The following is a 22,841-nucleotide window of genomic DNA, read 5'->3' as shown; positions in this document are numbered from 1 at the left end:
AAAGACTGCTAGTATCTCTCCAGAGTTTTCTCTTCTCCAGGCTAAATTCCTTCAACAAGACCCTCCTATGTCATGTGAACTTAAGCATGAACTGCTGCATTTATTTATAGAACTTTAGCTACTTCACAGTAAGCCCGAGATGCAAAGAAACTAAAAATGAAAGTATTCCCAGCACTGCTGCCAACTGAAAGATAAAATATGTTGCATTAAGGAGTCGTTAAGAATATAACTTAAAATACTGAAATATACAGTTTTATTAATTGAAATGCCACCAAGATACATACCCCAAAACACATCTTTTTTATGAAATAAGGTAGTTCTTATTGGCAGATATGCCAAGGGAATTGTAACATCTCCCTCTACCTCTTTTAGGACCCTCCTAAATTAATTCCCTCTCTTTACACTTTCAATTTCTCCAATTCCAACAGTTCTTTCATTTCTGCCTACAAATACTTTCAGGCCTACTTTATCCCAAAACACCCTTTCAGCAACTCTGCTGCTTCCTCAGTCTGTACCTCTGTCTCTTTTCCTCTGCCTACAAACTCCCAAACTCACCACATACACTTACTTCTTCACAGGTTCCTTCAAATTCCTTCCTTAACGTTTATCAATCTAGCTTCTACCAGCCCCCTAAACCACTCTACTGAAACTACTCTCAGAGATCATTGATGGCCTCCTAATTACAGCCAGTCTTTTTAAAAATCAACATCTCCATGGAGATGCAGCCTGGCCTAACAGATGGAAATGGAGAGAGAGTGGTTAGACAAAAATAAAATCAGAAAGGTTCAGAACGGGTTTGAATGGCCAGACTCGAAGAACAATTGTAAACAGATCGATGGCTACATGACAGGAGGGCTCTCTGGTGCAGTGCTCCTCCAGGTGGCTGTCTCTTGCCTTGTTCTATTTAACATTTTTATCAGTGACTTAAATAGAGACATAGATTGTATGCTGTTCAAATCGCCAGGTGACACAAAGCTGGGAAAAGGTGAACGTGGCAGCTGACAGCCAGGATCCCAGAGGATCTGCCAGGCTACAGCCCTGGGCTGAATCCACTCAGATAAAATTCGATGGGACAAATGTGAAGTCTCACCCTGGGGCACAAAACGATCTGCTTTACATGTATCAGATGGGGGAGGCATGACGGTTGTGTTCAAGTCCTGGGGTGGTGGTTGTGTGGAAGAGGAATCAGCCTGCTTTGTCTGGCCCCAGAGGGAAGAATGGGTGGAAGCCATAAAGAACCTGCGAACAGCGAGAGCTGTGCACAGCCAGGACGGGCTGGGGTCCCACTGGCCAGATATGCTATGGGGAGGATTCCTTTGGTGGATGATCTCTGAAGTCCCTGCCACCTCTCTAGTCCTCTAATTCTGACAGCTGGCCACATTGCCAGGAAGACGCAGGGTCAAGCTGTGCCTACTTCCTGAATGTCCTGGCTGTATGAACCTGTGCGAGTCACTGAATGTTCCCCTACAATTCTAAGGGAGGAAACCATACCAGCCTATGCTGGTAGAGGGAAGGTCCTCGCCTAGAGCTCCTTAAACCAAGGGAATCCCTGGTTCTGCCCACTCTCCAACCCTCCCAGGCCTCAGCAGGAGTGGCAGGAGCAGCACCCCGCCCTTTCCCAGAGGCCCCTGGCTCTCCTCTCTCTTCAGCTCTCTCCCTTCCCGATCTTCCTCCTCCACAGGCTCTGTCGGTCCTTTGTCTCCTCACTCTGCTCTCTGCAGCCAGGGTCATTTGTGCCATATATATGAGCTTGGCTTCTTATGTACATACATGTGTGTGTGTGTGTGTGTGCGCGTATGATACATATAAACAAAGTTCACAGACCCAGGTTCAGACCCCTGTGCTCTGCCCTCTTTCAGTGACCTCAACACTTCTTCCAGGTGCTGCTTCTCTGAGCAGCTGATTCCCAAAGGCTGGTCCTTGTCCTCATCTCTCCTGAGCTCCACCCACTGCCCGCTGGTCTTGTTCATGCAGGCATTCCACAGTCAGCATGGCAGCTGGGCAGTGGATGGAGCTGGAGTCAGCAAGACAAACTCAAATCCAGCCTCAAATACTCACTATCTATGTGACCCTGGGCAAGTCACTTTACCTCTTTCTGCCTCAGTTTCCTCGACTGTAAAGCACTTCCCTCCCAGGGTTGCTGTGAGACAGTCTTTGTAAAGCATTTAGCAGAGTGCCCAGCACACAGGGATGCCATATAAATGCTAAATGCTGTTGGGCTTCAAAGAAGAGGGGTCACCTGGGCAGTGAAGTTGGTACCCCTACACAGAGAGGGCAGGAGATGCCCCAGAGAAGGCAGTTCCAGGGAGGAGAGAATGCAGCGAGAGGAAGAGGCACGGGAGAACGGGACACAGAGACAAGGTTGCCTTGAGGCACCGAGGGCCAGCTGAGATGTGTGTGATTTACTCTATATCTGCTGCCCCACAATGGTGAGTGACACACCTCATTTCACTCTAAAGACTCCAACTGGTCATTTTCCATAGAAGTCGTGACCCCAGAGTTTGGTGGTAAAGTACCTTCTTGGCAGCGGCCATTTTCCATCTTCTCTCCTGAGCAAAGTCCGTCGCCATCCATTGCATCTCTTCGAGGAGATAATCCCAGTGAGACTTTGGTCGTGGGGCCTCCTGAAGTTTGGGGAGTCGTCTGAGAGACCACAGCCCCTCCTTTCTCAGCTCTGCAATTCGCTGATGGGTGTTATTTTCCTGAAGCACAGAATCACAGAACTTGTCAAACTGGAAGGGACCCCAGCAGCCATCTAGTCTGACCCAAACCTGCAAAGGAGCACTATTGGTCAGTGCAGATATTTATTTTGCCTGGCTATCCATGTCTGTAACAAGGAGTTTGTTTTTCTTTCATCCTCAGCTGGAAGGGTATGAGGGAGGGAAGATGAAGTTTGCTGACTGAAAACAGAACACAGAATTCATTTTAAAAAGAGGACACTTTCTAAATGACACTAGTAATGGAGTGTTTGATAAACCCAAAGACTCCAGCTTCCGGGATAGGAACTCAGTATTTGACAAAAACTGCTGGGAAAACTGGAAGATAGTATGGCAGAAATTAGGCATAGACCAACATCTTACACCTTATACTAAAATGAGGTCAAAATGGATACACGATTTAGACATAAGAGGTGATACCATAGGTAAATTAGGAGAGAAAGGAATAGTCTACCTATCAGATCTTTGGAAAGGAAAACAGTTTTTGACCAAACAAGAGATAGAGTGTATTATAAAATGCAAAATGGATGATTTTGATTACATTAAATTTAAAAAATTTTGTACAAACAGAAGCAATGCATCCAAAATTGGAAGGGAGGCAGAAAACTGGGAAACAATTTTTGAGGCCAGTGCTTCTGATAAAGGCCTCATCTCTAAAATATATAGGGAACTAAATCAAATTTATAAGAATCCAAGTCATTCCCCAATTGAGAAATGGTCAAAGGATATGAACAGGCAGTTTTCTGATGAAGAAACCAAAGCTATCTATTGCCATATGAAAAAATGCTCTAAATCTCTAATGATTAGAGAGATGCAAATTAAAATTAAAACAACTCTGAGGTACCACCTGACACCTATCAGATTGGCTAAAATGACAAAAAAAAAGAAAATAATAAATGTTGGAGAAGCTGTGGGAAAATTGGAACACTAATTCATTGTTGGTGGAGCTGTGAACTGATCCAACCATTCTGGAGAGCAATTTGGAATTATGCCCAAAGGGCAATAAAGCTGTGCATACCCTTTGACCCAGCAATTCCACTTTTAGGTCTTTTGCCCAAAGAAATCATGGAAAGGGGAAAGGGACCCACATGTACAAAAATATTTATAGCTGCTCTTTACGTGGTAGCAAGGAATTGGAAGTTGAGGGGGTACCCATCAATTGGGGAATGGCTGGACAAGTTGTGGTATATGAATACAATGGAATACTATTGTGCTGTAAGAAATGATGAGCAGGAGGAGTTCAGAGAAACCTGGAGGGTCTTACATGAGCTGATGATGAGTGAGATGAGCAGAACCAGAAGAACATTGTACACAGTATCATCAACATTGAGTGTTGACCTACTGTGATGGACTATATTCTTCTCACCAGTGCAATGGTACAGAAGAGTTTCAGGGAACTCATGATAGAAGAGGATGTCCAAATCCAAGAAAAAAAAAAAAAAAGAACTGTGGAGTATAGATGCTGATTGAACCATACTATTTCTTTTGTTTTGGGTGCTGTTGGTTTTTTTTTTTTTCTATTTTGAGGTTTTGCATTACTGCCCTGATTTTTTCTCTTATAACAGGATTAATGCAGAAATAGGATTAATGTTATTATGGATATATATATATGTGTGTGTATATATATATGTATATGTATATAGATATATAGATATAACCTATATCAGATTGCCTGCTGTCTAGGGGAGGGGGGAGGGAGGGGAGGGAGGGAGAAAAGTCTGAAATTGTAAAGCTTGTATAGGCAAAAGTTGGGAACTATCTTTACATGTAACAGAAAAAGTAAAATACCTTATATGTAAATAAATAAATAAATAATTGGGAAAAAAAAAAAGAGGACACTTTCTACAATATACCCAACAAGCCCTCCTCCAGCCTTTACTTAAAATCCCAAATGACAGAGGCCCCGCGGCCTGTCAAGGAGCCCATTCCACTTGAGCTCTCACTCTTGGGAATTTTTGCCATTCAGGCAGCCTAAATCTGCCACTTTTACAACTTCCTAATTCTCTCTTGGAGGCCAAACAGAACAAGTCCAATCCCTCTTCCATCTACATGACGGCCTTGTAAATACTTGAAAACAAACATCGGGTCTCCTAGGATTCTTCTCTTCTCCAGGCGAAACATGCCCAATTCTTTTACCCTATCTTCCTATGGCACGGATTGGAAGTCTTTTGTCACTCTGTTCTCCTTGTCTGGATGTTCTCCAGATGATCAATTTCCTTCTTAAAATGTATTCCCTAGAAAGAAAATACGATAGCTATGGGGTGAAGGGGGTAGAGGACAACAGGACTCCCTTACTCATGGAAACTAGGCTTCTCATAATGTTGTCCAAGGTCATGTGATTTGTGTTGCCGACAATATCATTCTATTGACCAATATTGAGGTTAAAAGTCCACCCAAAGAGGGGGGAGGGAGGGGAGGGAGGGAGAAAAATCTGAAATTGTAAAGCATGTATAAACAAAAGTTGAGAACTATCTTTACATGTAACGGAATAAATAAAATATCTCAAAAAAAAAAAAAAGCCCACCCAAAGAGCAGAACCAGAAGAACATTGTACACAGTATCATCAACATTGAGTGTTGATCTACTGTGATGGACTATATTCTTCTCACCAATGCAATGGCACAGAAGAGTTCCAGGGAACTCGTGATGGAAGAGGATCTCCAAATCCAGGAAAAAAAAAAAAAAAGAACTGCGGAGTATAGATGCTAAATGAACCATACTATTTCTTTTGGTTTTGATGCTGTTGGTTTTTTCTATTTTGAGGTTTTTTATCATTGCTCTGATTTTTTCTCTTATAACATGACTAATGCAGAAATATGTTTAATGTTATTATGTGTGTATATATATATAACCTATATCAGATTACCTGCTGTCTAGGGGAGAGGGGAGGGAGGGGAGGGAGGGAGAAAAATCTGAAATTGTAAAGTTTGTATAAACAAAAGTTGAGAACTATCTTTACATGTAACGGAAAAAAAAATAAAATACTTTATTAATTAAAAAAAAAGCCCACCCAAAGCCCCAATCTTCTGCAGACACACAGAAGTCTAACCATGCCTTCACTCATCTTGTACTTGTGACAGGATTTTTTTTTTAGTCCAAGTATTAGGTTTTACATTTATCCCTATTCACCTTACTCAATCCTATCCACTGTTCCAACCTGTTGAGATCTTACTATTTATGTATTACCTGTCTTTCTCAACTTTTTGTCACGTAAAGATACTCTCTGTGCCTTTATCTAAAGCATTGATGAAAGTGTTAAAGAGGAACTCACTAGGTGAAAAGAATATCTAGAGTCTGGTCCTATCATAAATCACACTCAAGTTTTTGTGATCAGGACCAACCCTGTATAGGAGAGAATTTCTACTTTGATCAATGCTAACAAACCATGCATTCCTCGAGGACAGGGACCAAGTCTTATTTATCTTTCCTCTCTTTCCAAGTCAAGTCAACAACATTTATTAAACTACCATATGCCAGGCACTTGCTAAGCACTGGAGACACAAAGAAAGGCAAAAGACAGTCCCTGACCTCTACTGAGAAGGATAACATGCAAACAACTATGTACAAACAACACATAGGCAAGATAAAGTGGAGGAGATCCCACAGGGAAGGCATTCACAGGAAAGAAGCTTGGGAAAGGCTATCTTACAGAAAACTGAACTTTCCCCGAGACTAGAAGGAAGTGAAGCAGTTCAGGAGGCAGAGATGAGAAGACAGAGCTCTAGGCATGGGGGATTGCCAGGGGAAATGCCTAGAAATGGAATACATGTGTGAGGAACACGAAGGAGGCCAGTGTCACTGGATCACAGAGGATGTGGAAGGGGGCAGTATGTAAAAAGATTAAAGAGATGGGAAAGTGCTAGGTTATGAGGGGGCTTTAAAAGCCAAACAGAGGTTTTAATATTTGATCCTGCAGGTAATGGAGAACCACTGGAGTTTACTGAATGGCGGGAAGGGAGTGCAGTGTGTATACACGCATGCGAGAGACAGACAGAGAATCACAGTGAGACCTGTGCTTTAGGAAGGTCAGTTTGACAACTGAATAGGGAGAGATCTAAGGCAGGGAGACAAACCTGAAGCCACAGCAATAGTCCAGGCTGGGGTGCTGCAGGTCTGAACCCAAGTGGTGGGCAGTGTCAGAGGAAAGAAAGGGCTATATACCAGATGTGTTATGAAGGGAGAAACAATAGGACTTGGCAGCTATTTGGATATGGGGGCTGGGAGGGAGGAGGGAGGAGAAGATGACACTTAGACTGTGAGCCTGGGGAACTGCAGGGATGGTGGCATCCTCAGCAGTAACAGGGAAGCCAGAGAGAAAGGAAGGCCTGGGGAAAAGATGATGAGTTGAGTTTTGGACATACTGAGTTGAAGATGGTCGTAAGACACAATTTGAGATATCTAACATACAGCTGAGAACGGCAGCTGGAAGTTAGGACAGATATTAGGGCTGAACAAAAAGCTCTAAGAATCATTTACTGAGAGAACTGATGGCGATCAAGGGAGGTCAGAAGCTAGACTACAGAGAGTTAGAAAGAAAGGAAGAAGAAAGGAGATAGCTTTCTGAACAAGTTTAGTCATGAATGGAGGAGGATAGAGAGTGATAGCCAGCAAGGGTGGATGACTCAAGTGGAGGATTCTTGAAGATGGGTATGTTTTTAAGAAGTGGGGGGGGGGGCAGCTAGATGGCACAGTGGATAGAGCACTGGCCTTGGAGTCAGGAGGACCTGAGTTCAAATCCGGCCTCAGACACTTAACACTTACTAGCTGTGTGACCCTGGGCAAGTCACTTAACCCCAATTGCCTCACTAAAAAAAAAAAAAAAAAAAAAAAAAAGAAGTAGGGAAACAATCAGAAGACAGGGAATAATTCAAGATAAGTGGGAGAATGGGGATGATGGAGGGAGCCATTTGTTGGAGAACACAGGAGGGAATGCAATCTCTTGTGCATGTCAAGGGGGTTGCCTTGGCAAGAAGGAGCCACCTCTTGATGTAAGACAAGGGTGAAGGAGTAGAGAGGAGGGGAAAGGCATTAGCCTTTATAAATGTGTTATATGTGGATGAGTAATTATTTGTTTTTGTTCTGGTTTGGTTTTTTGCAGGGTAATGAGAGTTAAGTGACTTGCTCAGGGTCACACAGCTAGTAAGTGCCAAGTGGCTGAATCTGGATTTGAACTCAGGTCCTCCTGAATTCAAGGTCAGTGCTTTTATCCACTGCACCACCTAGCTGCCCCCTGGATGAGTAATTAAAAGAAAAACAAATCACACAGTGTCAACCCCAGATGCCACTGGCCCTCCACTGGAGACCACCAAGGTAACACAGAACCATTAATGACTATGTTTTAAATTCAGCCATTCAACTAATCCTAAATCCATTCTAATTGTACTATTGTAGAACCCACTTCACTTCATCTTTTTCCACAAAAATAGTATGAGATACTTTATAAAATGGTTTTCTATGAAGCAACCAAATAGTACAATGGATAGAGCACTGACTCTGGTGTCAGAAAGACCTGAATTCAAATCTAGAATCAGGCACATATTAACTGTGTGACCCTGAGCAAGTCACTTCACCTCTGACTGCCTCAGTTTCCTCATCTGTGAAAAGGGTATACAAATAACACCCACCTGTCAGGGTTGTTCTGAGTTTGTTTATTTTAGTCAAGATCTTTATTGATCTAAGTAACAGCAACCATTGGTGAGAATTTTCCTTTGTTTCCAAATATTGTTGGTTTTGAAGAACAATTAAAATAAAAATATAAGAAAAAACAAAAGAAAAAACCCATGGACCTATACAAAAGTTCCTAAAGGTACCTAGCCTAAAGGCTAGCAGCCTCTGATTCCCATCAAGAATGATAATGATTAAAAAAAATTTTTTTAATTAAAAAAAAAGAATGATAATGAAGGGGGCAGCTAGGTGGTACAATGGATAAAGCACCAGCCTTGGATTCAGGAGGACCTGAGTTCAAATCCTACCTCAGCCACTTGAAACTTACTGGCTGTGTGACCCTGGGCAAGTCACTTAACCCTCATTGCCCTGCCAAAAAAAAAAGAATGATAATGAAAAGGAAGAGTGTAATAGCATTGAAAAGAAAAGGCCAAGAGGACCAGGGGGTCAACTGGACTGGGCAAAGGGAACAAACATTTTCTTTGTAAAAGATTATTAGAAAGAAGCTTAAATGGACACCCAACATGCCAGTGTCCTTTGGATTTTTCAATGACACCTTCAAGACCTACCTCACACCCCTCAGGAAGAGGGCAGTGTCATCAAGGTAGAAATGGATTTCCATCACGAGGTGAAGGGAAGGCACTGAACCACCAATGCCTGGTGATACTAACACAGACATGGGGAAGTAAGTAAATGGGATGGACCATTCGTCATTCCCATCTACTCTGATCACTATCCTCTATATAGAATGGGCTAGTCCTAAAGTTCCTGTGCTCTTGGCACAGGTGGGTTTGCTTTGCTTTTTAAGACCAGGACTAACAAGTAGGGAAGGGACAGGGGTGCTAGAATGGGTGTGCCGCCCTTGCTTGATTCATGGGGTCTTCCAATCCTAGGACATTGAGTAACTTCAGTTTTAAGAACTAATGCTCTTTAATATTGAAGAGGAGACTTCCCTTTCAAGAACCCTATTTAGTCAGATAATTATCAAACATCTCTCCACCTGCTCCAATCCTTAGTCAAGGAGCAGAGTAAGAGGTTAAACACCTTAGAGAACTTATTTCATCTCAGTCTCACATACCCAAAGCCTCAAGTTTTCCATTCTGGCATCCCAGACATAAAATGCAGTCCGCCAGGTCTGCAGAGTTTGAAGAAAGGGGAATCGTAGTAAGATGAACATCAAAAGACTCTTCCTGTATTTGAGTTTTAACAGAAGGGATAGACGTCCATAACCAGCTCACAGGAAACAGTTAACATTTGACAGAGGGATAAATGGGAAAATAAATAAGCCACATATCAAGCAAATACTTATAGTTTCAGGGGCGAAATGGACAATGTTGACATGGCCTCCAGTTTAATGTCAAAAGAACCTCAATTCCAAAACAAAAACCATGAGCAAAACATTGACAAGTCTTAAGTCCCTGGGAACTGTGGTCCACCTTCTCTTGAAAATAAGTCCATCTGGGGGCAGCTAGGTGGCACAGTGGATCAAGCACCAGCCCTGGATTCAGGAGGACCTGAATTCAAATCCAGCCTCAGACACTTGACACTTACTAGCTGTGTGACCCTGGGCAAGTCACTTAACCCCCACTGCCCCACAAAAAAACAAAAACAACAAAAAAGTCCATCTTCGTTTAGGGAAAATGAAAAGCAATGAGTTATAGGCATGGTCAAAGCCCATTAGAGTCCAGAATCCAAACAAACTCCTAAGAATGAAACACTAATTTCAACTGAATCCCTTCTACCCCTCCATAAATGTGACTGGGTTACACATATTAGTAACGAACCTGCCAACTGTCCACAGACATCTCATCCAGACACCTGGAAAGTGGGGAAAGCTCTGAACCAGTGAGAAGGGAGCAGGGGAAGGGCTTTAGGTTGATTGCTAAAGGAAGGGGAGGCTCTACTTCCAACTCTGAATTGGGGTAAGATGCTGCCCTCTGCAGGCAACAGGAGACAGCTTTCTCTTCTCTGAGGCGCCTCCAAATGTTACAGAAATGGTTGTTTCAAGTCTTAAGCTCTACTAGCTTAAAAATAAGTAAGACTTCTGAGATGTCTGGTGTTTGTGAAGCACTCCACAAACCTTAGTAGGCTCTCTGAATGCTGCTACTTACTTTTATTACCATCATTTGCTAAAATCAAGGTAAACTATAATCATAGCATTCCTCTGACTGACCAGTTTGGTAACTATGGAAAAGGAAATAAGAATAGTGTGTCATGGCCTATTCTAGATGAAGTCACGATGGCTCTTGCAATCACTGATTCCTCTTCTAGGTGATCAGTCAATCTCTCTTTGATAGTGCGTTCTAGAATTCTACTAGGAATCAAAGCCAAGCTAATTGGCCAGTATTTCACAGATTCCGTTCTCTTCCCTTTAAAAAAAAAGGGGGGGGTGACGGGGGAGGGGAGAGAAGAGAATCAGGACAACATTTGCCCTTCTCTGGCCCTGTGGTCTCCTCTCTTTCAGTCTTTCAAAATTTAATCACCAGGGTGCAACAGCCACATCAATCAGTTCTTTCAGAAAGCAAGGATGCTGTTCACCTGGACCAGGTAAATTTTCGACCCTCTTGGGCTGATTAGAATTCTAGTCCGTGGTGCAGTGAATAGAGCACTGGCCCTGGAGTCAGGAGTACCTGAGTTCAAATCCGACCTCAGACACTTAACACTAGCTGTGTGACCCTGGGCAAGTCACTTAACCCCAATTGCCTCACTTTAAAAAAAAAAAAAGAATTCTAGTCCATGGCATTCTGCCTGTTCTTCTTCAGACTCCTCTGAAACCTACTCTCCTAAAACCTATGGTTTCAGACTAGACTCAGCTTTCCCCTCCTCTGCTGTAAACTCTAAGGGGGAGTGGTCATTTCCATTCCATTCCAGTAGCCAGTTTTTCTCTGTTGGTATGAATCCAATTCAAAATTAAATTTTCTTGTGTTGGTTTCTCCACCAAAAGAGATTGCTATGCTTTGCTTTTGGGAAGAGAAAGTGTTCCAGCAGGTGTGTGGTTAACTGAAGATCCCCATCACTGTTACTTCATGCCTCTGGGCCAGGCTTGTCATCTGTTTCCTGAATTTTTCATCTATTTCCTGATTACTATCATAGTTAAATCACTCACATCTAAGGGGTGGGCAAAATCTCACTCACACCAAAGTGACAAAATCAGGACAAAAGGGGGGCTCATAGGATCCTACTGGCTCCATCAGATGGCACTTCGACCCCCAACACTTTAAGACTGGCTGTATTTTATGTCACATTTTCAATAGAAATCCAAAGTTATAGAATCCAAGAATTTCCAAGTTGGAAATACCCTGACGGCCAGTGAACGTCATCTATAGCTGTAAAGAGCCAGTAAGTGGTCGGGCAGCCTTTCTGGTGTGGAAATTTATTTTGATTTGGGGACCCTACCTTTACGCTGAGATTAGAAAGCCTCAGGCCCTCAGGGTCTCTTCTGTGTGGGAGGTGCTGGTGCCCCTCCCCCTCTGCTTCAGCTGAGCCCAAAAGCCCCGTGGGCTGTACAAGACACCAGGTCAGACAGCTGGGAGAAAAAAAAGCCCCCAGCTCCCTCCGACCCAAGTGGAACTATCCGAAAGATCCCAGATAACCTGTGCTGAGGCACATGAGGCTGGAGCGCATCCCCCCCCCCACACACACACACATCAGCCACAGCCCTGGCTGGCGGATTAGCTTGGTCTGTGGGGGCGCAGGAAGCCCCGAGATTTGAGTAGAGAAGAAAAGGTATATATAGACCTGGGAGTTAGACAGCAGGGGGTTAGGATGGACAAGAAGAGGTCAAAAGGCTGCTGAGGAGATGGCAAAGATCAGACTAGAGAAGGGGCTACAAGGACGCAGGAGAAGACGAGAGGGGGGTGAGACGAGAGACGGGGGACGAGACACAGGACTAGGAGCAAGGAGGAAAGGCTGGCAGACAAGATTAAGAGAGGCGGACAAGATTAGAGGGACGGCAAAGGTGGCAGAGGGCAGACTGACGAAGCAGACAGACAGAAGGTCGGTGAGAGAGAAACACAGGGGTTCAGTGGTGGCAGTAAGGAGAGGAAAGTTAGAAGCAGGGGGATTTACAAAGTGAAAGGGGCTTGGAGTTAGAATAAAGTACCGGAGTGCCCTAAGGCAGGAGGCAGCTTAAGGCCCTTATTGTATTAAAAAAAAAAAGGTTGAGATGCAGTGGAAAGGGACACACGGCAATGCAGTCAGGTGGTACATTTTTTTTCCCTGTATTCCTAATTTTCAATAGTATCTCATCAATAAACTCTGCTTTGATTATTTAGTTAAGAGGCTTCTTATCAATTTGGGAGTGGAGCAGTGTGGTGGAACTTTATAAACGGCCCACATTAAATGAACGAAGTCAGACAGTCAGTCAGTCAACAGTCCCAGATTAAGTACCCCAGTCAGCTTTAACCCCCAAATCAGGGCCAGTCATCAAAAATATTTCTCCATTGGGAAGACTCCAGGGAGGGTGCGCCCCCTCCCACTCAGGGTAGCTCGCCCCCTCTACGACAGCTCTAACTAGTAGAAAGTTGTCTTCTTCCATTAGATCTCCTGTGATGAATGGAGACACTGGAGGGTACAGGAAGAAAGAGAATCCACAGGAAGCCCTGTGGTCAGGAGCTCGAGCATGGCCCCATCATAAGTATCTGGGTGAATCTGGCCAGGCCACAAGGCCTTTCTGGCCCAAAAGACCTCTGGCTGTGACATTCCAAAACACAATGAATCAATGGCCATTCAACCACAGGGATACTCCAAACAAAGCCTAGTAAGGGCATCAGAGAGAAGCCTGGACAACTGGGCTCAAGCGCTCCCCCTTTGGGGGAGAAAAAAAAGGTAGAAAAGAGGACCCTGACAGGAAGTAACACACACTCACTCTTACTCACACTCGCACACACTCGCACACTTTCTCTCCCTCTGGCTTTGGAGCTGACTAGAGACTGGTTGCTGACTCCCATAGAAACTACGGACCCCTGGTGGTGAGTTAAATCCAGCCCTTTGAATTAGCTGAGCTGGAAGCAAGATTGGGGATTGTATGGGTTACTGTTAGAGCCAGGGAGAATGTCCATTTTCCTCTTTCCCTATTCCCTTGTCTTTGACTTTATTAATTTCACCTTTGCTGTGTATTTTATTCCCATTAATAAAACCTGATTCGTTTGTGGAAAAGAGGCTGTGAAGCTTCTTTCTTATTGGCCTGGGAAAAATATCTAAAAAGGCAGTTCAGAGAGGAAGAAGTATTGGACCTAGAGGTCCCTCATTATTTTCTGAACCCCAATATTATGGCAAGCCACCCAATTAACTCTCTACATATTAAATTTGGCCCTTACATGGAGAAAAGTGATTTGCCCAGAGTCATACTAGGTGGTGAAGTGGATAGAGCATTGGCCCTGGAGTTGGGATGACCTGAATTAAAATCTCACCTCAGACACTTACTATCTGTGTGACCCTGGACAAGTCACTTAACTCCAACTGCCTTAAACATTTGGAAGCATCTCCAGTTGTCCTGATATAAATCTCGCCACTGGACCGAGATGGCTCTGGAGGAGAGAGTGAAGTTGGTGACCTTTCACAGCCCTCCCTCACTTAAATCCAATTCACTGCAAATCATGATATCACCCCAATGTCATGGTCCTCTTCAAGAACGAGGAACAAACAACAACAACAACAACAACTAGGTACTGTCAGAGGTGAGGCTCATAACCATATAGTCTCCAAGTTCAGCAGGTTTTCCATGATACCTGACTGTTATTACTGTTTCCTGACAAAGCACATACAAATCCTACAATCAGGGGAAAAAAATCTAAAGGGTGAAAATCAGATGTCATCTTGACAGTGACATAGATGGTGATCTGATGCTAGCTAACCCTAAGGCCACTCTTTCAGAGGGAAGCCTAATCTCATCTTCAGTGTTGAAGGCAACATCTGGACATGAAGTGGAGCAGGGCTCTGCCCCTTCTCTAGCCCATAGCACTAACCCCCCATCGCAGGAATGCCACATGGTGCCATTGTTAGCTAGGAGAGAAGGGAAAAGGGAAAAGGAACAAGTGAGAAGAAAAGAGAAGAGAAATAGGGGAAGACAAAGAAGGGAGGTTACTGTTAGAGAGAGCAGAGGTGAGTAAAAAGGGGAAAAGAAACAGGAATGGCATGGGGCTGGTACTACAGTCAATACCTCCCCTGGGCCTGAGTTGGAAAGCACTTGAGACGTCACCCAGTTCATCTTGTCCTCCACCCAGGACTCTCCTCTACAATATCCCTGCTATGTGGTGCCCAGCCTCCTCTTGGAGATCCTCCACATTCTGCAGTAGCCCATCCCACTTGCAAAAAAGTCTGATTCTCACAACATCAAGCCAAAATCTGCCTTTCTGAAATGTTTTCCCATTGCTCCAAGGGCCGAGAAGAACAAATTGAATCTCTCTTCTACCCAGCAGCCCTTCAAATGTCACCCTTTGGTAGCAACAATGCCATGTCCACTCTTAATTTAGGGCACAACTGGTATACCCAAAAATACAAGCAAACCGGATGAGTCCAATTTCCAAAAGAATTTCTCTAATTCCCTCTTTTATAAAATTACCTCCTGCCACTGTAGCAAATGTACTCATAGTCTGATTTTCCAATGAATTTTAAAAGCTTAATAATTTAAACCTCTTACAAAATCACTTAAATACAAATGAAAAGAAAAAAAACGGTTCTTACCAGTTTTATTTGCTCAGCAAGCTTGTCCTGGGAACTCTCCGGGGACAGGTCCACTGCATTCTGGGCTGGGGTCTGAATTATTGGTGCTGTGGCTACAGATAAGCCTGGGGGCTTGGATATGACAGGGGATAAGGATTTGGTCTCTGGGGAGGCACTATTTGTCTGCAGAGGATATACAGAGGGTGGCGTTGTGCCTGAAGGAGCTGAGGGTGGAAGAGATGAGAGAAGCAGAGAATCTGCCAGAAGATGCTGAGAAGCCTCGGCAAGATCCACAGATGGTCGCAGCAGCGAAACAGTCTGTCCGGGAAACATTTTGTTACTCATGAATAGGAGAAGCTATATTGAAATCATAGAACATTTTAACATTTACATCCCACTAGAAGTTGCAGACCAAGCACTTTCAAGTTATAAATCCAACAATTTAATTTCAAAAAAGTATTCCTAGTTAGTTAAAAGCACTACAACAAAAAAAGGTCTGCTCCTTTGCAAGTATACATACATAAGAGATTGTATCATAAAGGCCTCATGATCCTGCTGACCTTTGGGGTTTTAAGCAGGAGCTGTCAGGAAAGTCACATAAATGATCACGTAAGTGGTCACATGTAACTGAGAACCCCCACATATCTAGCTAATAAAAATAAAGTTCTGTGTGTTTGAAGTAAACATCTCATAATTAGATTATAATCTGATGTAATAAAACCAAAATCACCGAATACCTGCTGCTGTATCGTATGAGATTGAGAGCCCTGTGCAGGTGGCTGTCCTGGCATCTGGACGTGGAACGCTGGAGTGAGAGGCTGTGGAAGGGGTGCCGGGGGCTGGCTAGCTGGGGCGGCAGGGATGAGTAGGTTGAATGGCTGGGTCTTCACCAGAATTGGGGGCTGGGTCTCCATCATCTGCTGTGAGATTTGCAGGGTCGATGGGAGGGATGCGCCCGGGACGTTGGCAGGCTGCAGCCGCCCAGGAAGCTGAGGTGGAGGAGTATGTAGACTTGCAGCATTCTGCACGGGAGGACCTTTGGATGGATCATACTGCTGTTGGTTTTGTTTCTGTCCAGTGAGCTGTACAGCTTGAGGAGTGGGAGGCATTCCGCCTGCAAACCCAGAAGAAATCAAATAGCAATTTTAAAATGTCCAAGTTTAATGGAGATTCATCTAAGAAAATATTAGGCAGGAAAGAGGAAATACTTAAGGATTTTAACACATCGTCCCCAAAGATTACAGCACTTTGGAAAACCTGTCAAAGCCGTATTATACGAACAAGTCATTTAACCTCCCTGGCCTTCAGTTTCCTCATCTGTAAAATGGTTGGCCAAGAGGACCTCTAATTGTCCCTTCTGGTTCTAAAGTCTATGAACTATTAGCTTTAAATATCACAACAAACAATATGAGTCTTTTTTTTTTTTTTTGCAAGGCAATGGGGGTTAAGTGACTTGCCCAGGGTCACACAGCTAGTAAGTGTCAAGTGTCCGAGGCCAGATTTGAACTCAGGTCCTCCTGAATCCAGGGCCGGTGCCTTATCCACTGCGCCACCTAGCTGCCCCCCAAACAATGTGAGTCTTACTGCTCAGTTCTTTCGGTAAGAAACTCTTAAAAGTAGTTGATTTGAAATATTATCACATTTTCCCTCCACAAAATATCATTTATTTCCTATGGATGCTTGATTAATTTTTGAATTCCAAACTTCATCCTAAATCAACACAATCACAAAATCTTAGACATGGGGAAGAACCTCAGGGGTTCCCAACTCCAGGAAAATGTAGGAATAATGATGCTGATAGCTGCAGATCTTTGAACCTCTAGTCAAGTCCTCCTCTGATGCCTCATGGAAGCATGAAGGTGACACCAGGAATTTTCAAAAGCTATGTCAATGGGAGTACAAGCTCTAGCAGGTGCTTCCAAACTAGAATGTCTCAAGTATGGATCTGGCATCAGACCCGTGTTTGATATCTGAGGATCAGCCTAGCTAATTTTGGAAAAGCCTAACATCAGAAAGTTAGCTAAATAATAAATGCTTTTGAGGGGGCAGCTAGGGAGTGCAGTGGATAAAGCACCAGCCCTGGATTCAGGAGGACCTGAGTTCAAATCCAACCTCAGACACTTGACACTTACTAGCTGTGTGACCCTGGGCAAGTCACTTAACCCTCATTGCCCTGCACCCCTCCCCCCAAAAGAGAGAGTAATAAATGCTTTTGGTACAGTAAATCATAAAATTGTCTACTGAAGAAGCATATAGGGGTTACAATCTGCACTGCTGGAAGAAATTTTCACAGTGCTGAAACCAAAGATCTTTTGAAATACTGAATAGGTTATACAGGGTGTTCCAAAGGTTTTAATGCAGGTTTTAAGCTACTAATGCAGGTTTTAAGCTACTTAAAAGCTTAAAATCTGCACTAAGACCTTTGGAACAGCATGTATTTATGCAGTAAATTAGCAACTCTGATTGGATACTTTCATTATCTTATAAAACACCCCATCCCCTTATTGAATCACTCTATTCTTCCTCATATTGAAACAAAATCTGTTTTTTTATCAATTTATATCAACAGGAATACTATCCGTTTCTCCCTTTTCCCTTTCCTAGTTTGTTCAACCATTTTGTATGACATGGTTTTTCTAGACCTCTCCCCACCCTGCTCACTGGTCTCCTTCAGGCACACACTGTTCTAATGTTCCTTAAAATGTGGTGTCTAGTCGTAGAAATTATTATACCAAATACAGTGGGACTCCTATCTTTCTTGAAATAAACACTATAGTTATCTTAATGCAGTCTATGGTTACATTAGCTTTATTTTTTTTTAGTAGCTACAGCAATGTTGCCTCATATTGAGTTTGTGCTAATGAAATGAAAATACTCAGATCTTCTTCCAAATGAATTGATGTAAATTCACAAGGTGGTTTTTTTGGTGTGAAATTTATTCTTTGAATCCAAATACAAGACTTTATACTTATCTCTGTTAAATTTTATCTTGTTAACTTGGGACTCTTATTCCATCCTACTGAAGTCTTTCTGAATCTTCATTTTGTTATCTAATGTCTTAATTATTCCTACTAGTTTTCTGTCATATGTGGATTAATTAATAAATATTCTTTCTATATTTTCATTAAGCAGAATGTTAAGAATGGAGCCTTGACCTAAAAAAAAAAAACAAAAAAAAAAGAAAAAAAAAGGGGGGCAGCTGGGTGGCGCAGTGGATAGAGCACCGGCCCTGGATTCAGGAGTACCTGAGTTCAAATCCAACCTCAGACACTTGATACTTACTAGCTGTGTGACCATGGGCAAGTCACTTAACCTCCATTGTCCTAAAAAAAAAACAAAAAACAAAAAGAATGGAGCCTCGGGGGCCAGCTAGGTGGCGCAGTGGATAAGGCACTAGCCTTGGACTCAGGAGGACCTGAGTTCAAACCCAGCCTCAGACACTTACTACCTGTGTGACCCTGGGCAAGTCACTTAACCCCCATTGCCCTGCAAAAAAAAAAAAAAAAAAAGAATGGAGCCTCTAGAAACTTACTTCTATCAATCAATATTCTGCACCTACCTTGCAGGATTGTGGTGAAAATGTATGTAATAATATGTATGTGTATACAGATAATATTTGTTAAGCACCTGGCACATTAAAAGTGCTATATAAATGCTATTATTCATGACCGTAGCATCAAAATTTTACAATTTCCTTTCAAAGTCTACACTGAGCCTTGTCCTGAATTTTTTTTTTAATTTTTTGTGTGGGACAATGAGGGTTAAGTGGTTTGCCCAGGGTCACACAGCTAGTAAGTATCAAGCGTCTGAGGCCAGATTTGAATCTAGATCCTCCTGAATCCAGGACCAGTGCTTTATCTACTGCACTATCTAGCTGCCCCCCTGAATTTTTAAAAATTAGATTTCCTAGGAACATTCTAAATGAACAATACCTATTCTCTAAAAGTTAATAACTTATGTTCATTGTTGTCAGTTATATTAAACTAAAGATGAACGATCATTTTAGCATATTATTTATTTAAATTTTTTTTAATGTTTTTGGTGAGGCAATTGGGGTTAAGTGACTTGCCCAGGGTCACACAGCTAGTAAGAGTTAAGTGTCTGAGGCCGGATTTGAACTCAGGTACTCCTGAATCCAGGGCCAGTGCTTTATCCACTGCTCCATCTAGCTGCCCCTCATTTTAGCATATTGATAGAAAAAAATAATAAAATTTCTACTTGGATATAATTTATAAAAAACCAGTCAATCAACAGTAATTTCTTAAGTTCCTACCCATATGCGAGGCACATTTTTAACGTTTCCTCCAAGGTTTCTATGATATTCACTAACTCTGGTTTGAAATCAGCACTAGTTGCCATTTCCAAAGATTTATTTATACCATAAAAACCCATTACCCAATTCTACAGATATAAGAGGCATAACATACTAAGTACTCACGCATAATAATCTGTAGTCGACTAGAAATCCAAATCAGATTCCTAGACTCCCCCACACTGACCTTTCTGTACCTGGCCTTTGGTGACAGAATACCTTGTGCTGTTGGCATTAACTGCTGAAGAGGGACTCCTGAAGTCACAGCTGGACACTGAAAAGCCACCCCGTGACAGCCCACATCAATCCGAGGTCTCTTAGGTGAATCTGTAACATTCAAATTCCATTTGAGATACCATGAAGACTTGCAGGTTCATTTTTGAAAAAGCAAATTATTATAATGTTTTTCACATACGTACGCAATACCATAATTTCATAGAACACATGCAGCAAACCCAGGAGAATGTATTTCAATGACATCATGTACATTCAGTAACCAAACTGATTCATTACCTCTAGAAAATGTTAGAGCATTTCATTCATAACAAGAACAAATCAGATTTAATAATTACTCAAGCAAGAGATTTGAAACTATGCCTAGCAAAGTTCTAAGAAGATAAGTACTAGATGACTTAGTAAGGAAACGCTTTAATTTTAGTCTATTGACATCTTACAAATTTAAAATAATATATATCAGTTCAATGGTCCATACCTGCTTGGGGCATTGTTTGTTGTCTCTTAAATGTTTCAATTTCTAAAGTAGTCACAGTTCCAGCTACTGGCGAACCTGTGTGCATTTGCTATTAGAAAATAAAAGCATTAAAAGTTTTAGTATGCATTTAATTGACTTGACCCTGAACTTAAATAATGAATCTCTCCACTACTTCAGGTAGTTCCTATGACCCCCCCCCCCAAAAAAAGGCATCATGACTACAAGGTATCTGCCAATCATAACAAATTCCTAAACAAAAGTCACTCTCGCTTGGTTCTTACTCAGTAAAGGAAAATAAGCAAGGCTGATAAGCTGTTTCAGAATGTTTTCATTGACAGAAAGGGAAGCAGAAATGTGCTCCACAAGCTCCATCCAGGTCATGGCATGTCTATCCCCAAATATGTGACATCAAATGCATGAATGACTGAGGGTTGCTTCATTGTATGTCAAAACTAAAAGTGGGTTCAGTGCTCCCGGGAGAAGTGATTTTATGTGCTCAGCTGGAAAATGCCCCTGCTCCCCTTCAAACCATTGAGCAGAAGAGGACAAGCACAGTGGAACTCCATGACACAAGCCAGAAGGAAGCTTGGGCAGACTCCAAAACCCATGCAAACAAAGCCTGTCATTATCAAAAACATTGAAAGAAAAATCCCAGAGCCCTAAAGAATCCTGGGTTGAGCAGCTGGGTGGCGCAGTGGATAGAGCACCGGCCCTGGAGTCAGGAGTGAGTACCTGAGTTCAAATCCGGCCTCAGACACTTAATACTTACTAGCTGTGTGACCCTGGGCAAGTCACTTAACCCCAATTGCCTTACTTAAAAAAAAAAAAAAAGAAAAAAAAAAAGAATCCTGGGTCCGTAATCTAAAGGCGCTGGCTTTGCAAGCTTCCCAAGCATGAATTTTTTAAGGAGTCAATGTCCATTCAGAACAAGGACCCGACCAAAGTGAGAATAAGAGGGAAGGACCCTATCTCTCTGTCTCTCCCCTGCCCCTTTCCTTTTCTCTTGCCCTTGGACAGCATGATGAAGCAAGCTTATAGACCCCTTCTCAGAGTCATGTTTTGAAATGCATAAAAATAGGATTACAAAGGAAATCAATCATATTGAAACAATCATGCAAATATTTTTTAAAGCCAAGGTCACAGATACCAAAGTAAGAATCCCTATGCTGGAGGCAGTGTATTGAAGCAGTTTCATCTGTTCTTGCTGCATTCCTTGGGGTAAACGGGCTGCTACGCTGAAACCCTGACTCGGCTCGACACTGCCAGCCCTGTTGTGACTAGGGTCTGGGAGCACAGCACAGAGTAATGAGCTTCCTTAATGCTATTCCCACTGACTAAATCCTCTCCTTTTCTGCTGAACCCTTTGGCAACATCGAGGACTTCAGTGACAACAACTTTCTTTTGAGGTCCTTTAGGAGCTGTGGCTGTGGTGCCCACTGCAGCACTGAGCTGCCAGGCTGCCCCAAGCATAGGGTATGATGCTTAGGGCACCAGCTGGAAGCACTGCTCCACCCAAGGCTTGTGGGGTCAGGCTCTTGGGTTGCCTCCATGAAGGGAGATGGTGGCCATGGTGTGATCGTTCTGTTTGCCTGGCACAAACTGACTCCTGCTGCTCCAGCTGAGCTGGCCCTTCTGCCCCATGAGTGGCAGGTGGGTGATAGTTGGTAGGGATGACTGGCAGCCCCCTTTCCCAAGACCCTCTTCCCAGATGATTGCCATGAGGACTGGACTGGAAGCATGACAAGTGGACTGGGGCTGCTTGTGCTCATCTGCCTGTTGGTGACCATCGGTCAGCAGTTGTAGCTGGTGGTGATGAGGAAAGGGAGCCCCTTCTCCACACCCCCTCAATGATGGCTACAGAGACAGGCTGGAAGCAGGATTTGTGGGAAGATGGGGTGCTGTCACTCCCAGGGTTCTTGGACTCTTGAATGCCTGCCTATTCTGTATTCTGTAGCCAGCCATTTCAGTACTGTTCTCACTAACTCCTTGGATATTCCCATTCCTTTAGCCTATGCATATTCTCAACTCTGGACTTCTTCCAATAGCCAGGCATCCCAATAAGACCCTAGACCCTAACAATAAAGCTGTAGAGATCTATAATGATATATCAAAAGGATATTTTTTAAACCACTGAGATGCTTTTGGGTATCATTTATTGTATTTAGTTTACAAAAGCAGCACATTTGGGAAAAAGGCTCGGAAGAACTTCGTGGTGGGGAAGGACAGTCAGGACAGGGGTAAGAAGCCAATCCTAGCACCGTCTGGTATAACAAACAACTTTCTTAGAATAGGCATGGGAAAGATCTCATTAGTTGATACCTCTAGGAATAATAAGGGAAGGTTTCACAAAGGAAGCAAAGTTTAAACTAATACATCAGGGATGGGAAAACTTTTAGTAAGTGGAGAGTAGTGGGCAAGGCATTCCAAAGTAATTAATGGAGTAAGCAAAGCTCTACAAGCCACAGAGTACTGACTGTGCCGCCAGCGCAGTGCCCAAAACATAGTAGGTGCTTAATAAATGCCTTTTGAATGAATTGATGTGTTCTGATCATAATTAAGAGAGTTTTGGTGGAGCCAAAAAAACCATTCACAAAAGGAGCAGAAAAAAAGATGGAAAGAAAGGTTGAGATCAGACTATGGACTCTGAACTGAATGTTAAACTAAAGAGTCCAAACTTTATTTTACAGACGGTAGAGAGCCACTAAAGGTGCTTCGAATCAACTGAACAAACATTTATTGAGGCCTGTTCTATGCAAGGCACAGTGCTAAGTGC

General features: G+C 42.9%; 1 protein-coding gene across 4 annotated transcripts in view; it reads right to left on the bottom strand.

The window, feature by feature from the left end:
* Positions 1–22,841, bottom strand: part of LOC122736436 (E1A-binding protein p400-like) — a 128,170-nt gene that overhangs the window by 72,232 nt on the left and 33,097 nt on the right. For all 4 annotated transcript variants that reach the window (XM_043978679.1, XM_043978654.1, XM_043978661.1 and 1 more), the window contains 5 exons: positions 20,069–20,156; positions 19,576–19,683; positions 15,782–16,158; positions 15,066–15,362; positions 2,517–2,702 (listed from right to left, as the gene is read on the bottom strand). In XM_043978679.1, the coding sequence (XP_043834614.1) occupies positions 2,517–2,702; positions 15,066–15,362; positions 15,782–16,158; positions 19,576–19,683; positions 20,069–20,156 (1,056 nt within the window). The remainder of the gene's footprint in view (positions 1–2,516; positions 2,703–15,065; positions 15,363–15,781; positions 16,159–19,575; positions 19,684–20,068; positions 20,157–22,841) is intronic.

This window comes from Dromiciops gliroides, chromosome 1 (genome assembly GCF_019393635.1).
Source record: "Dromiciops gliroides isolate mDroGli1 chromosome 1, mDroGli1.pri, whole genome shotgun sequence".
In the NCBI taxonomy this organism is placed as follows: Eukaryota; Metazoa; Chordata; class Mammalia; order Microbiotheria; family Microbiotheriidae; genus Dromiciops; species Dromiciops gliroides.
The sequence above is the reverse complement of the archived record's forward strand: the minus strand, read 5'-3'. Positions and strand labels throughout refer to the sequence as shown.